The sequence below is a fragment of the Sinocyclocheilus grahami genome, unplaced genomic scaffold, assembly GCF_001515645.1.
Source record: "Sinocyclocheilus grahami isolate Dianchi unplaced genomic scaffold, SAMN03320097.WGS_v1.1 scaffold313.1, whole genome shotgun sequence".
Lineage (NCBI taxonomy): Eukaryota > Metazoa > Chordata > Actinopteri > Cypriniformes > Cyprinidae > Sinocyclocheilus > Sinocyclocheilus grahami.
Genome location: NW_015505492.1, coordinates 2087450 through 2104534, shown reverse-complemented (window position 1 = coordinate 2104534; position 17085 = coordinate 2087450). Strand labels below are relative to the sequence as shown.

Genomic DNA, 17085 nt, shown 5'->3' with positions numbered 1-17085 from the left:
TCACTTTTTTCAACAATTTGGAAATATACTATTTTACTTTTTGTTTCTCTTTTTGTGTCATTTCAATACTGGACTATTTTAAAATAATGATGATCATTTTTTATATTTTGCATATACAGGGATATTGCATTCGCCATCAGTTAAACAAACTGCATTAATAATCCATTAGGTAAAATCACTATCATATAAATTACCAACACCCTCCTGAGATAGAAGTTATATGACTCTGTAAAATATAAACTACCATTCAAAAGTTTGGGGTCGATAACTTTTTTTCTGAAAGAAGATTCTTGTGTTCACCAAAGTTGCATTTATTTGATCAAAAATACAGTAAAACCAGTAATATTGTATGAAAATAACTGTTTTGTAGTTAAATATATTTTCAACTGTAATTTATTCCTTTGATTGCTACTCAAGTAACATTATTATTTCTTATATTATTAATGTTGAAAACAGTTTTATTGCTTAATATTTTTGTTATATCTCTACACAGTTTAGAGATACAATCAGTTTTAAAGAATCTAGTGGAAACAGCCCAGAATGAATGATGCAACATCTATGAACTCTCAAGTCTGATGTTCACTTGCTTCCCATCTGTCAAGTACACTATCGGCAGAAACTCTATACATGTTTAATACACAATACACAGAGATCATAATGGACTTCTCACGAATGTTAGCTTCATTTGGCAGCCTTCAGCATTAATAAAAGCCAAACCATTGAATTATGTTCATTCAACAGTGTGATTAATACATTAAAGGAATAGTTTGCCCAAAAATGAAAATACTCACCCTCATGCCATCCAAAATGTAGATGAGTTTGTTTCTTCATCAGAACAGATTTGGATAAATTTAGCATTGCTTCACTTGCTCACCAATGGTTCCTCTGCAGTGATTTGGTGCCGTCAGAATGAGAGTCCAAACAGCTGATAAAAGCATCATGATCCACAAGTAATCAAAATGACTCCAGTCCATCAATTAACATCTTGTGAAGCAAAAAGCTGCATGTTTGGAAGAAACAAATCACTTCTGGCTAAAATATAAATACCAAAGAACAATAATGCTACAGTGAAAAAGTCCATCTCCTGTTGTCCACTCACAACAAAATACACCAACATAATTGTTTAGAATTGTTTTGGACTGTTTTTTTCTGTTATTTCTCTCCTGATGCAGACAAGACAACTTTTTACTGGAGAAAGCAATATTTTGGTAACAGAACTATAGTCCGAAGCAAAGTTTTTAGTTAAAAACATTGCGTTGTGATTGATGATCAGCTGAATTTCTCAGACCACATTGCTAAAACTGCCCGGTCCTACAGATTTGCTTTATTCAACATTAGGAAGATCAGGCCCTTTCTTTCAGAACATGCAACACAACTCCTTTTTCAAGCTTTTGTTCTATCCAGGCTGGACTATTGCGATGCTCTCTTGGCAGGTCTTCCAGCCACTTCTATCAAACCTCTACAATTCCAAAATGCCGCTGCTAGATTAATCTTTAATGAGTCGAAAAGAATGCACATCACACCTCTGTTCATCAATTTGCACTGGCTACCAGTAGCTGCTCGCATTAAATTCAAGGCATTAATGTTTGCCTACAAAACCACCACTGGCTCTGCACCCATTTACCTAAATTCATTACTTCAGAGTTATGTGCCCTCTAGAAGCTTGCGTTCTGCAAGTGAATGGCATATTATTGTGCCATCTCAAAGAGGCACAAAATCACTTTCACAGACTTTTTCATTAACTGTTCCCTCCTGGTGGAATGACCTGCCCAAATCAATCTGAGCAGCTGAGTCCTTAGCCATCTTCAAGAAACGACTAAAAACACATCTATCTTTATTTGACCCTCTAACTCTAGCACTTTCTATTCTATTTTAATTCTACTTTATCTATTAATCTTCTTTTTTATTAAAAAAAAAAACAAAAAAACACTGGCTTTCCATTTTTTCTATTCTATCTACTTGTTTTTCTTTGTGTGTGTGTATATATACATTGCTACGTGTATTGCGTTAGGCTAACCGAGACTTGTCATTTGCACACATATTGTTGCTCTTTTGTTAGTTTTGACTGCTTTTATTGTCCTCATTTGTAAGTCGCTTTGGATAAAAGCGTCTGCTAAATGACTAAATGTAAATGTATTTGTTTATTACAAACACGCAGCTTGCAGATTACTTAAATTACTTGTGAATTATTATGTCGTTTTTATCAATTGTTTGAACTCATTTCTGAGGGCTTCCATTCATTGCAGTGTATCTCCAAATCTGTTCTCATCTGTATCTTGGATGGCCTGAGGGAAAGTTTTCAGAATTTTATTTTCAAGCGTCAAAGAAAATGCTTTTGAAAGAAAAAAAAAAAACAAGAACAATCATAGGCCTTCAAGCCAACAGTGTGAGTCATTCATTTTTTAGGTAAACATTTATAGTAAAGATGCCAGTACATGGATTTTTTAGCAATCTTTTTCTATATTCTGATAAAGCTCACGACATTTCTTGAAATTGTGTGGTTTATAGCCAGTATGAACTAGAGCTGCTTTCCCCAAAGACGTCAATACCTGTGAATACAGGACACACTTGAAGACAGACTCTTCTTATGGTCTTATCTGGAAGATATGCCGTTTAAAATCGTGGCTTCCTGTCTGTCTGTCTGTCTGTCTGTCTGTAGCAAACCACAATGCAGCTCCTAAACAGAAACAACATACACAGGGACAGCGCAAGCATTACTTTGGGATTTTAGTAAGTTGCATTTCATTAGAAAACGTTGTCAGTTATGCATGTTAATGAGGGCAAAGGTAACAGGTTAATGACTCAATAGAGTTATTTTGATCATATCAGATCATAAGTCCTGATGTTGTCATAACTGCCATCATGAGGTGATAATCGCACAGATCTTGGTGGAAAAAAACTTGAACAGATGTCAGTGAATAAAATAAGTGACATTTGTTTCTTTTACCTTCCTGGAACTAATGAAGAAGATGAAAATAAAAACCACTCACAGTTTAACAACAACTAATATTTGCACAAAATACTGATCAAAAATAAGCAGCGATTCTGGAAAATACAAGGTGTTGGGATAAAACAAAAAATTGTGACCACAGTGATGCAGTTGCTGTGTAATCCTAATATACTCCTACTTATTTTCCAGTATATGCATTGTCATATCTATAAGTGCTTCTGTGTTTAACATGAGTTAGGTTTCTGACCTGGCTCCTAGCCAAAGCATATCAATGGTATCACAATACCATTACATGTTACCAGCATTCAACACTGTGCTGAAAAGGGATTCCGTAGTCTTTTGTCATTTGTGTGTCTACATTAGAACGATACATGTTCGGTCAGAGCATTTCTGCCCTGGAACAAAGCCAGGGCAAAATACAACAGAGCCAAACTTCTTAGTTCCAGTCAAGCTCCTCCCCCTGTCCTCCGTCACGAGCACACACACACACACACACACACACATACACACACACATCGTTGCATGATGGGAAATGGATGACACGCCTCACAGAACTGCCTTTTCTTGTGCACTGCTCTCACCCGGAGAATGAGGAAGTTCACAAGGAAAGATCACATTACAATCTAATAATGTTCATGAATGGTGATTGAATGAAAGCTGCAATGCCAAGCTTTGCTATCTGGCGCCGGTGAGAGACAGTGATTTCTTTGCTATAAAGAAAGGCAATTCAGAAAAGGACTGATAAAAATGTTCCCCCAAAAAACAAAAAGGTAGACTCCTATATACTAAAATTTGAAAATAAAGTTGAAAATTAAAAGGATTATTGGAGTATATTTAATAAGAAAATACTAGGCCTACTTCAAAACTGCATGATCGGCCGGTCTTGATTTTTTAAAACCATTATTTTTTCATGATATACCAGTACAGCATGTGTATGTGCCCATTTATAATAGATAATAAATAATTCATTTCCACAGAGCTGTAATTACTTAGATGCTTGTTCGCGAAACAGTGGTTATGTAGTAAATGTTAATTATATTTAGGGAAGTCTAAATTAGTGGATCTTTTAAGGCTGATTTCATTCATGTAATTCCATAGTGCCAAGCTTAACCTGCAAATCAAGAATTTATGTAATGCATCTCATTTGTGCATTAATAGCTCCTTCAGACGCAGCGATGTAGTTGCTGATGTGTGAGCAAAAATTCACACACACACACACACACACACACATACACACACACATCGTTGCATGATGGGAAATGGATGACACGCCTCACAGAACTGCCTTTTCTTGTGCACTGCTCTCACCCGGAGAATGAGGAAGTTCACAAGGAAAGATCACATTACAATCTAATAATGTTCATGAATGGTGATTGAATGAAAGCTGCAATGCCAAGCTTTGCTATCTGGCGCCGGTGAGAGACAGTGATTTCTTTGCTATAAAGAAAGGCAATTCAGAAAAGGACTGATAAAAATGTTCCCCCAAAAAACAAAAAGGTAGACTCCTATATACTAAAATTTGAAAATAAAGTTGAAAATTAAAAGGATTATTGGAGTATATTTAATAAGAAAATACTAGGCCTACTTCAAAACTGCATGATCGGCCGGTCTTGATTTTTTAAAACCATTATTTTTTTATGATATACCAGTACAGCATGTGTATGTGCCCATTTATAATAGATAATAAATAATTCATTTCCACAGAGCTGTAATTACTTAGATGCTTATTCGCGAAACAGTGGTTATGTAGTAAATGTTAATTATATTTAGGGAAGTCTAAATTAGTGGATCTTTTAAGGCTGATTTCATTCATGTAATTCCATAGTGCCAAGCTTAACCTGCAAATCAAGAATTTATGTAATGCATCTCATTTGTGCATTAATAGCTCCTTCAGACGCAGCGATGTAGTTGCTGATGTGTGAGCAAAAATTGTGTAATTGTCCAATTATGTAAAAAATAAGGAAAATCGGTAAAACCGATTATCGGTCAATCTTTATAGTTTAATTAAATGTGTTACTTGCCTTTCTTTGTTATTATTTGTCAAATTGACTAGCAATTTCTTAGTGAAAATTGCATTTGCACCAATTTTTTTCAGTGTAGAAACATTAATGTTTGAATCTGAAAATCCAGCTTAACATGTTTTATATAAGCTACACAAAATTATTTGAGTAGCAGATGAAACACGCCACTTTCACACTATTCTGATCTAAAGGTCTAAAGCAAAGGTCACAAAGCCCATTCAGAATTGCTTCAGCAAGCATATCTACCTTATACAACTGAGAATTCAAGGGTACGCATTAAACAGTTTTGCTTGGAGAAAGAGAGGCATCTGTATGTGTCCTGAAGGTCTGTCTAATTACATATTGCATAATTACATATTTCAGTGTGTTTGACTGAAATGCTTACCTCATGTGCACTGAATCTCAGATTTCAGAGGGAAAATCCCTATAACCCTACAGAGAGACCTGCATTAGAACAGTCTGTGTTTGCAAATTATCTTACTCAGATCTGAGCTAAAATTGATACATACTGAAGTTATCACTATTCCATTCTTAAATTCCATTCATACTTAATGTATTTTCTTCATTCAGTGCCACACTTCCAAACACTTTCACTCTCATACACACTCTTATACTCACTTTGAAAACAGCATATAACACAAGTTAAAACACATGCAGAGAGACTTACAGTACATACTAGGTTACATACACCAGACATAACCAGAACATTTTGCTCTGTGTGCTTTTGAGAGTGAAATAGCTTGGCAGACACTTTTGCAAAAAGCAACACAATAACATTTTGTGTAAAATACATCCAGTGTTACAAAATAATCAACAAAACAAAAGACATTAAATCTTTTACACATGAATTCATTGCATAAATTGGTTATAAAAACAACAATAATAGTAATATATTTATGTTTAATGAAATACTATAAAAAATGTGTGAAATTAATGACTTTAATGATTTTATTTAAATGTAATGCTATTTTAATAAACATTTATTTATTTACTTATTTATTGATTAATTGGTTGAAATGATGATTTATGAAATAAATCTTTATGAAATCAAATCTTATATTAAAATTAAAAAAATCTACTTTTATCTTAATTGAAGTAATTTAATTAGATTAATAAGATTATGATTTTATTAAAAAGTGTAATACATCCAGTGTAATAAAATGAATGTCAAAACATAGTATGTTAGTTTGTTTACAGCTGAATTAATTGCAGAAAATGGCTCAAATATGATGATGATGATGATCACAACAACAACAACAACAACAATAATAATAATAATAGTAATATCCATAAGAGAAATATTATTAAGAATATATTATGAAAGAAAAATATCATTTCTGTTGCAGTTTAATTAAAACATTGATTTATTTATTTATCATAACTATTTAGCTCTAGTTAAATCTTTAGTTAAGCCCTGCCTTGTATTAAATACTTTCTTTTTTATTTATATTTTTTTGTACAGACAATATGCCCTGCCCCCATCTCCCTCTAGCTGTATCTGACCACTGAGCACCTGCTCGTACTATTGGTCAAACTCAACTGCGTCAGTCTGTGGGTTGGGGAGTGGGTTGGAGAGGGAGGTGTTAACAGCTCAAAATGTCACCGTCGGCCCCATACTCAACAAAACGACGGCCCCTCACTCTCCCACATGCTGTAACGTCTTCTGAAAACATACTCTTGAGCTCCACCTGTCATTATTGAACTAAGTCCCACACAATGACATCATAAGACCCTTTTCTAACTCCGCTCATGACACATTTGAGGGGTACCAGGGGCAGAGGGACCTCAGGATTAACCACAAGATTTAATCACAACATAAACTCGATACTTTCACCAACTTGTACTGATAGTTTCAGGTCACATGCTTTACTTCTGCTTTTCAACAGAGCTCACCATCAAAGAGGAACAACATTAATACCGTGTCTTTAAAAAGAACAGCATAGGGAACTTAGAAATTCTCTATTTTTATATTGTTATCTCATGCAAACACTAAAATATTTAAATATTATAAGGCGTGCTAAACACTGTGTTTCAGCTTGGTGTAATGTAGGTACACTCTAGAAGACTAAAATGAACTTCATGAAACACAGTGATGTTTTGATCTCGCGCTCAAACGCAAACATTATCATTTGAGAACGAGCAGTGTGTTTGTGGTTCTGTCGTTCTCAGTGCTGTCATCACGGAAAAAATAAGTGGAAACGAAAACAACACTGAGACATTTCAAAACTGTCCGTATGTTTAATTGTAAAGGGTTGAGGATGACCTCTGTTGGTCATGGGTTTACAGCACATCTGATTTACGCACTTCAACTCTGAGCTCGTACGCACATTACGCACCGGTGGTGCCGCCAACAGGCTCCTTCAGTGTCAACAGGCTGTAAGAAATGTAGCCTTCAACTTTTAATAGAAAGAAAACATTTAAAATTATGTTAGGGGATTAAGGAAAATATTTAATCTGGTTCTCTGTTATTTATACAAAGAGGCCAAATTCCTACTTATAGATTTATTACATAAAACATTTTTTAAGTAGCCTAATTTTAACTTTAAGTAATATTTTTAATAAGATAAAATAATGATTTAATGCAAAGTATTTTGTGTATTAGTGTAAAGTATTCCTTTACTTTAAAGTTATTTTTTAGTTTTAAATGAAAAATATTGAATCTGATTCTCTGATGTTTATATAAAGCGGCCAAATTTCTACTTATAGACTTTAATCTTAATTGAAGTCATTATTTTTATTTTAATAAGACAAATTCATGATTTAATACAAAGTATTGGGCCTATATGATATTAAAATCTATCCAGTGTAATTAAATGTCTATTTATGGTGTCAGGAGACAGACAAAGAGAGAGATTTCTTTTTAAAATTTGTATTCAATTGTTGCTTTTTTTATGGTATTTTCTTTACTCTTTAGCTACTTTATTTTGTACTGATATTTCATTTTATTTGTTCATTACTTATTTATTTATGTTACATTATTTAACATTTTACAATTTCTCATTGCATGCAAACACTATACACTATTCTAAATGTGGCAGTAAAAATATATGGGTTTGTCATGTTTGAACAGACATTTCAGATGTTTCATGAACAGAATGTCATAACTGATGCATTTCCACAGTATTAACTTCATAAATCTGGAAATGTATGTAGGTGTATTTATGTATGTATGTATGTATGTATGTATGTATGATTGATTGATTTATTTATTGATTGATTGATAGTTTTTTTTATCTGCATTAAATTAAACTGTCAACACTGCTTTGCTGTGGTTTCTAAAGCAATTTGTTATTGATATTTTCTAGTTCTCTCTCTCTCTCTCTCTCTATATACAGTGGGTACGGAAAGTATTCAGACCCCCTTAAATTATATATATATATATATATATATATACAGTATATACTTTATTTAATTTAATTATACTTTTTATTACACAATTTCTCTTTGCAAATGGGTTTACTAATGGGTTTTATCATAGACTGTGATGATGTATTTCTGCTATAAATCAATTAGTAAATTTAGCTTTATTTGTATGTTATGCTATAGCATGAAATTACAAAAAAAAAGGTCAACACTGCTATCATGAAGTCTCTAATATAGTTTCTGAGGGTATAGCTGATTATTTGACATATTTCCCTCCTCCCTGCCATAGTTTTCTCTCTCCCTCTCCCTCTTTTGAAAAGTCAAGGGAATGCAAATGTTGAGCAAATGTAAATCCAAAAATGATATAGGCTATGCAATGGTCTACTGTTTACCTCTAAGGAAATTTACCCTGCTACAAACCCCAAAATGTGAAAAAAGTCCATAAAGCACATTGAAATGTAAATTGTATGATCTCCTTCTGGATCTCCTTTTGGAGATCTTCCATTCATCAAAGTTTTGTTAAGCATACCTGAAACTGTTACTGACAGACTTTAGGACCCCTTGAAATTTACAGGCCGATGTGATGAAGCAGGGTTAAAGTCTGCAGGAAGGGTGTAACCGAGTAAGAAGTATGTTCAAAAGTTAAGATTGTTCAGTTCAATATTCCCAATGACATCCTAACTGCATCCGGCATGGTTACTAGATAAGCCCCTGGATCTACAGTGGGTACGGAGAGCATTCAGACCCCCTTAAATTTTTCGCTCATTGTTATATTGCAGCCATTTGCTAAAATCATTTAAGTTATTTTTTTCCTCATTAATGTACACACAGCACCCCCATATTGACAGAAAAACACAGAATTGTTGACATTTTTGCAGATTTATTAAAAAAGAAAAACTGAAATATCACATGGTCCTAAGTATTCAGACCCTTTGCTGTGACACTCATATATTTAACTCAGGTGCTCTCCATTTCTTCTGATCATCCTTGAGATGGTTCTACACCTTCATTTGAGTCCAGCTGTGTTTGATTATACTGATTGGACTTGATTAGAAGAGGGGTAAGCGCGGAGGTATCCGGGCTAGGCTAGCGGCTAACCCACACAAGCCGGCTATCCCCACCATCGTACTGGCTAATGTACGCTCTTTGGACAATAAACTGGACTATGTACCCACTGTATATATAACATGCTAACTCAGAATCCTTATCTACTAACCATTATCATTTTGCTTGGGAAACAGCACATTTTTTAATTGAAAGAAATTAGGCTAGGAGGAAGTTGTTTGTAATACAGCCCCTGGACAAAGGCAGTTTATCTGAAAAAAGTGAAAAGTGGAAAAACTTCGGAAAACGTCTCCTAACAAACATAGCAACATGTTAAAAACTGACTCGAGGAGCACATGAAATGTCCTTCTCGTTATTTCAAATGCTCATAAATCATATAGCAACCCGTCTTTACTTGTACTGTAGGCCATTCTGCGGAGGTGCTACTGTTCTTTATTAAGTTACAACTCTAGCCTTTAATGTAAATCAAATATTGACATTGTGCTTCAACGTTGCTCGTTTTGTCTGTACTTGTTCCACTTTTTGGGAATGCTGAGAATGAGATCCATGGTCCTGGAAAGCCATGCGCGAGCCCCCCTTGCCAGGAATCTGGATTTGGGAGTGGCACACACCAAATGTTAGGATTTGGCTCTTCCATACATGGTAAACTTCAAACTAAGATGACGTAACGGTCCACCCCTAAACAAACCTAGGAAATAAGCTCTTATCAGCACAGAGACCTGACATTATTCGCTCACTTCTGAGGAAGCTCCGCCCAGGTATGGTCTCTTCAACGTGAACGCCCTGTCCCGCTGCCGCTACAGTTACTCCAAACTGCAGAGTTCATAGCGCGGTTTACACTGCACCAGTTCAGTATACCCAGCCATTTAGGCGCCGTGTTGAAAGTATAATGCCTTTACGAGTTGTTTTACAAGGTCCCGGACCGTGGGGCTTCCGTCTGGTCGGGGGAAACGATTTCGAACAACCTCTGACTATCTCGAGGGTAAGGAATTAACTTTGGATTTGTTCATCATTTAGCACAGAGGTAAAATAGCTTTCATAGACATTACTAGGCCAACACATTATACTCCACAGACTGGTTAAACTTTATGAAAAACTCGTCACGCCTGCATACAGCAGCAGCATCCAACAGAAACGCAGGTGAACGCGACCATATCGATCTGAACTTCGCTGTCGCTATGTGTCGAGCACTTGGATTAAAATGCTCAGGCGTCAGTCTCGTAGAACAAATTAGCGAATAACTAGCTCATCTTGACGCAAAATCTGGTTCTTTCGCAAACTAGTTCTGTAGGTGATTCCATATGCTTTCGCAGATTAGTGTTCAGTCACCTAAGCTTATTCTTTTCAACACATTACAAGTATTCATGGCATGAATGCATGTTATAATGTGACACTCAAGCGTGCCTTTCAAACTTGTACTTTCGACCGCAACAAGATGCCTGTCATCTCTTAAAGGGGCATTCAGTATTTTTATTAACAAAGTTGTGCACATAAAGAAATACTATATTATTAAAATGTTGTTCACTTGGATTAGTATAAGACTCCCGTCATCAGATTTCTAGAATAAGCTATTTTATTTTACATAGAGTGGGTCTCCCTTTCATGGGTGCCACCATGTTGAGATCACATGACCAATAGTAGTTTTTCATATATAGCACATCCTGCCAACACTCAATGTACAAATTAAGGCCTGATCACACCAAGAACGATAACTATAATAAATATATTAGTGTCCACAACAATGCACAAAAATGTTCTGTTTATTGTAACTGCGTACTGCAGTTATGTCCTCTGTGATTCTACTGATATCATTCTTCTGTGTCATTATCATTATAGTTGGGGTGTGGACTTTCCTGTTCTTATAGAATTAGACTGATTAATTCAACTTTATAGTTACAGTTATCAATATAGTTACAATACTTCCTTGATGTGAAAGGCCCTGTAGTTATGGTTGGATCCAAGAGTGTCCAGAAAACAAATAAACAGTTTGTGTGAAGTGGAAGCCATTCATAAACAAACTTTGTGCGTTCTAGTTGATATAAACCAATTGTACTATTGGGATGAATATGATCCAGCTAAAAGTTAATAAAAACTTGCTGAGTGCACGTTTAACCTAATGTTTTTCTCAGAAACAAGGTGCACACCCTGACACTTTATAGAGGAAGTCATTATGTACCAAGTAAAAGCCACACCAAAGAGAAGTTATTGTCAAAATTCTGCCATATTCTTTTAAGTTTATATTTGGCCATGAAAAACCACACAATTTTAAAGCCTTTTAGGTTATGATGATGACCAGTTTTGACTTTTTCAGGTGACCCCAGGAAGCAAAGCGGCTCAAGCTGACCTTTGTATGGGGGACATGATCCTGTCCATAGATGGAGAGTCAACTGAGAGCATGACTCACCTGGAAGCACAGAATAAAATCAAAGCTTGCATGGAGGAAATGGTGCTTTCCATTGACAGGTGGCACATTACTTTGCAAATGGGAACATGCAGTGGTTTGTCTGAATGTATTGTTAGCTGAGAGTATGTAGAGCACCCAGAAAAGTGTGATATAATGAAACATCTTCCAAAAACAAACAGAAATTTAGGCATTTATTAAATTCTTCCAGACATTGTAGACTTAATATTATCCATTAGGATGTTAAGCTATGACTCATTGATGACGTGGAAGATAATGGCATACAATGTAAATTGTTGCTGGGTCTAATTTTCAGTTATTTATTACTAAAGTCTGTTGCAAGTCATTCTCACAATTTCAACATATCCTCATCTGTGTCAGTCAGCTTGATAAAGTCATGTTGGTGACAAGTCTAAATCAGCAGAATTTGCAACAACAGTGTTCAATATATGACAGACAACCCAATGTGTTTTTATGCCATGCAAACTTATGCAATACATGATCAGTACAATTGCATCAACTTGCCTGAAACTCTCACACTCTGGGCCCAGGCTTTTTTTTATTTTTATTGTTGAGCCATGATGATTTTATATTTTTACTTTAATCATTTACTGATTCACTGTATGAAAGTTTTTATTTTTTTGCTTTTTGTAGATCAGAGTCGAAAATGTGGTCCCCACTGGTCACTGAAGAAGGAAAGACCAATCCATACAAGATGAATCTGGCCAATAAAGAAACACAGGTGCGTCTTAGCTCTGCTTATCTGGGAGCTGAGGGGTTTTTGAACGGACCCTTGATCATTTTCAATGTGCTTTAAAGACCTTCATAGTGCATGAGACTGTCATACATAACAGAACCATAGCCGCTAAACAAATAAAGGCACGGCACCATAGGCTGCCAAAGTGAAGTCATTGTTTATGTCCTAACAAGCCTTATCCATGGAGACCAGTAGGTTTATCAGCCAAAACCATGACGCAAGACCCACATCCTGCAGGCTATGTTGGAAATTTCGGGTCAGAATGTGAATGATCATAGGAAGTGTGTGGAGCTCGACTACATAGTTTGGGTGTAATAAATGTTTCCCAATTTAAGCAGAGAGAGAAACATAATAAGAAACAACTGTTAAATATGTTGTTAACAGAGGAAAGTTTCACAATGTCATAAACACCTTAGTCATTAGTGTCGAAACCTTTTCCGTGTCTATTTTTTCCTGTTGTTACTGTAAATGGTCTTTTTTCACATCAACTTGGTTATAATATCTACAGTTATAAAAAAAAAAGTCATGATTGATTCTCAAAGCTTTTTTCTGGTCTGAATAGTTATGTATTACTGCAATTCTTATGAAATGATCTTATGTCTTTGGCTTTGCTTTTGTCTCATTCCAAGTCTTTATGACTGTATTTCTTTTGTGGAAAACAAAAGATGATATTTTGATGAATGATTTTCTTCATACAGTGAAAGTCAGTAGAATCCAAAACAATATTAGAGTCCGCTGATTTGTTTCATTATATGGAGAAAAAAAAGGAGAAGTAAGTAAGTCATACAGGTTTGGAATGACATGAGGGTGAGTCAATTCTCAAAGAGTTTTGGGTGAAATAACCTCTTCTGTTTTATGAGGTTTGTACTCTAATAGTACCTGCTCTTTTTTTTCTGTAGGAGGTGAAACCTATAGGCTCTGCTCATAACAGGAGCGCCATGCCTTTCAATTCTGGCAGTCCAAGGGTGGTCACCAACATGTACAATAACCCCTCTGGCCTGTATTCCTCTGAGAACATTAAGAGTTTTAACAGTGCAGTGGATGATGTCCAGACTTCTGCTGCCTCCAATGAAGCCAGTAGGAAGTAAGCATGATACACACCTCACTAACATATTTGACACAAAGATATGTGGTACAACTATCTTTCAGGGGATAAAACAAAACAGGAAATGATATTACAGAGAGTCCTCTCGGTAACCTGCAGACCTTCATGACTGATAATGATGATGTGACACAACAAGGCAAGACTAGTTCAGAGTGTAACTCCCCAAAAATGTATTAATTAATAATATAATTATATATTTTTATTAAAAAATGATATTTTTTTTACCTTGAAATATAGACTATTATTCAAAAACCTGGGGTCGAGAAAATGTTGTTGTTTTTTTTTTGGAAGAAGTCTCTTATGTTCACCAAAGCTGCAAAAATATAATAGAAGTGAATATTATTACAATTTAAAATAAGTGTTTTCTGTTTGGTTTTGTGTTTTAATGTAATTAATTTCTGGGAAGACAAAGGCGAGTTTTCAGCAGCTATAACTCCAGCTTTCATTGTCACATTATCCTTTGGAAATCATTTTCATATGCTCAAGAAACATTTCTTGAATAAAAAGTTGTTCTGATTTTATATTTTTTTTATATAATGTTTTTATGCAAACCTTGATACATTGTGTTCAATATTCTTTGAGTAGAAGTTCAAAACAACAGCATTTTTTTAAAGTCTTTTTTATAAGTACATGCATTATATTTAAACTTTTCTTGAAAATTAATAGTTTTTCAAAAGTTTTCTAAAATGTTTTTTTCTACTTATGAACAATTATGCATCATGTGCTACACTCGTTCCAGTTCTGTGTTGTATTAGTATAGTTATTTGAATTTATGTCTGTCAGGGATGAAACTAGTCAGTTGGCATTGAGTTTAATAATATAATGCTTTTGAGATAACATTGTTTGTCTTGTGGCTGTCATCAGTGTGACCTTTTGCATGTTTTATAGCCCAGATCCCTGTGGACCTGTCCAGCCAAAGCCTGCGTTAGCTGCAGACTCTGAGGTGTACAAAATGCTGCAGGAGAATCAAGAATCCATTGAGCCTCCTCGCCAGTCTGCCTCTTTTAAAGTTCTACAGGAGATCCTGGAAACCGGTATAATTTCATACACGCCTTGTATACCATACTACATTGTGTCTGAATTACCCATAGGTCACCAGGCCTCAGCTTCTGTTGATAAAATGGGTGTCTGTGATTCTGGTCATTCGTAATCATCAGTTTCTAAAGTCATGCCTGTGGCTACTGCAGTGAAACACATTTTGCGTCCGATTTTTGGGCCTATAAAAGAAAGCCTTAGCATTAAATGGATTTCTGTGCCTTTGTGTCAGGTGATACAGATAAACCCTCAGGCTTCAAAAGTGTCAAGGCTCCCAGCACAAAAATTGGAGCCTCCGTGGGGAATCCTGAAAAGCTCTCTCTTTGTGACAAATGTGGTTCAGGGATTGTGTAAGTTTCACTTTTTTGGTTTCAAAGAAATGCATCTTAGAACAGTTGCATGGACTTTGCTGTATAGTGCAGTAGTGGCCATCTAGTGGAACATTTTGGAACTCAATCTTTTTATAATACCTGTGGATTTTGCTCTGTTAATTATTTCACTATAATTGTAGGATTTTTTTTGCAAACATGTGTTTGCAGTTTCTAAATAACGTTTTTTTTCTCTTTATGTGGTTATAAAGAGGAATGATGGTCAAACTTCGAGATAAGCTTCGCCACCCAGAATGCTACATCTGCACAGACTGCGGGATCAATCTTAAGCAAAAAGGACACTTTTTTGTTGAGGACAAGATTTACTGCGAGAAACACGCACGTGAGCGCGTCACTCCTCCAGAGGGTTATGATGTCGTCACCGTTTTTCCAAAATAGAATGTTTCCCAGGTTCTACTATAAAACTGCACATTCCCTTATGTGGGGAATTCCTTTGGAAATCTGTAACGCTTTATTTGGATTGTCTTCCAGTGGGGCTGCTTTGTTGCCAATATGAATGTTTGTGAAAACTCTTACATACTCAGAAGTGCATAGATAGAAATGGACTTTGGCAACAGTAATCAGGAAATTGTGATTAGACATCACCTGAATATGTGAATATAGAGTTTATCCCTTATCATACATTCCAATGTCTTCTTCATTCCATGCATTTATCTCATTGTATAAAAGGCTCAATTTATTGGTGCTAGCTAGGGTATCTTAAGACCACTTATTGCATTTGCAGATTTTCATAAAAAGTTTTAAACTGATCATTGAAATGTATGTAATCATGGTTGTATTCCCCACGCACACCAGTATGTAAAAACTATTCCATGTTTGTATATTGTCTTTTGGATTCTCCATACTCCATATTTTTGTATGAAAATAACATGTTCAGCCTTGCTAGAAAAATAAAATGTTGCATATCCATTGTTAAATTTCTGTATGGTTTATTTCTTTGCAAAATCTTGTAGTTTTTTTTTTAGGAATGTTTATTTTGAATCATGCTGGCCTTTCTGCAAAAGCATTATAACAGAATAAATTACAAAATACTCTAGTGTTGTATTGTAAGCATCAACCCACTCCTACTTCAGTCAGAGTACAATATAGTTGTTTTGAAGCTGTAACAAGTCTTGTAAAAGTAAACCTAATTACTCATTATTTGAAGAATGTAGTAATTGACCAACATAGCTAATTAACAGAACATTTGCATTACATTACTAGGTACATATGCAATACATGAACACCAAGCTAAATGATAATGGGTAAAATAATCTAGAACTCCTTGTGTTATTGTTAAAGAAATTTTTAAGCTATATATATATGTATGTGTGTGTGTGTGTATGTATACAGTAGTCAACATTTGAAGTGGATCTAAGTTCCTAAGACAAGAACGCTTTTAGGTTTTAGGACAACTTTGATGAAAGGTTTTGATCCACTTCAAATGTTGACTATTGTATGTATTATATATGACGAGTTCAGATGCAAGTGCCGTCAGAAATTCTCTTCCAAAATGAGCTTTTTTCTCAGGCTCCTATATGTTTATGTTCAGTTATTTCACTTTAATGGAAATGAAAAGAACCTATTCATTGCATTAAAGGGAAATGACTGAACATATATTGGAGCCTGAGAAAAATGTTCATTTTGGAAGAGACTTTCAGACGGCACTTAGAGACTTTTGCATCTGAACTCTTCATATATATATAGAGAGAGAGAGAGAGAGAGATTACTATTTGTTGCTCTGGGAAGCGCAGCTGAAGAAGAGCGCCTGCGCAGAAAGCGAAACTTGTCATAAGCAGGACAACAGCTTCTTTGACGAAATACTAAAGCAGATTCAGTATTAATTTATTATGATTTTTACATTATCTACATATGCACTCGAATGAAAATTGATTTAAAAATAAGTGTTTTTTATTTATAAAAATAAGGAACTAATACACATTTACAACAACTATATTATCGTCATACACTATTATATTTTAGTGTTAAGAGCAGTCAATTAAAAAAATTGCGTTTAAAC

General features: G+C 35.1%; 1 protein-coding gene across 1 annotated transcript; it reads left to right on the top strand.

Moving 5' to 3' along the window:
* The first annotated feature begins 10124 nt into the window (after positions 1-10124).
* LOC107601889 (PDZ and LIM domain protein 1-like) lies at positions 10125-16003 on the top strand. The gene is made up of 7 exons (XM_016294237.1): positions 10125-10381; positions 11711-11862; positions 12455-12542; positions 13457-13641; positions 14551-14696; positions 14930-15047; positions 15278-16003. The coding sequence occupies exons 1-7, from the start codon at positions 10289-10291 to the stop codon at positions 15462-15464; spliced, it is 969 nt and encodes a 322-aa protein (XP_016149723.1). The 5' UTR covers positions 10125-10288; the 3' UTR covers positions 15465-16003.
* The last annotated feature ends 1082 nt before the right edge of the window (positions 16004-17085 follow it).

Coding starts and splice junctions, on each gene's coding strand:
- LOC107601889 (XM_016294237.1), top strand. CDS start 10,289: ATGCCTTTACGAGTTGTTTTACAAGGTCCCGGACCGTGGGGCTTCCGT. Junction 10,382..11,710: donor AACCTCTGACTATCTCGAGG/GTAAGGAATTAA, acceptor TGACTTTTTCAG/GTGACCCCAGGAAGCAAAGC. Junction 12,543..13,456: donor TGGCCAATAAAGAAACACAG/GTGCGTCTTAGC, acceptor TTTTTTCTGTAG/GAGGTGAAACCTATAGGCTC.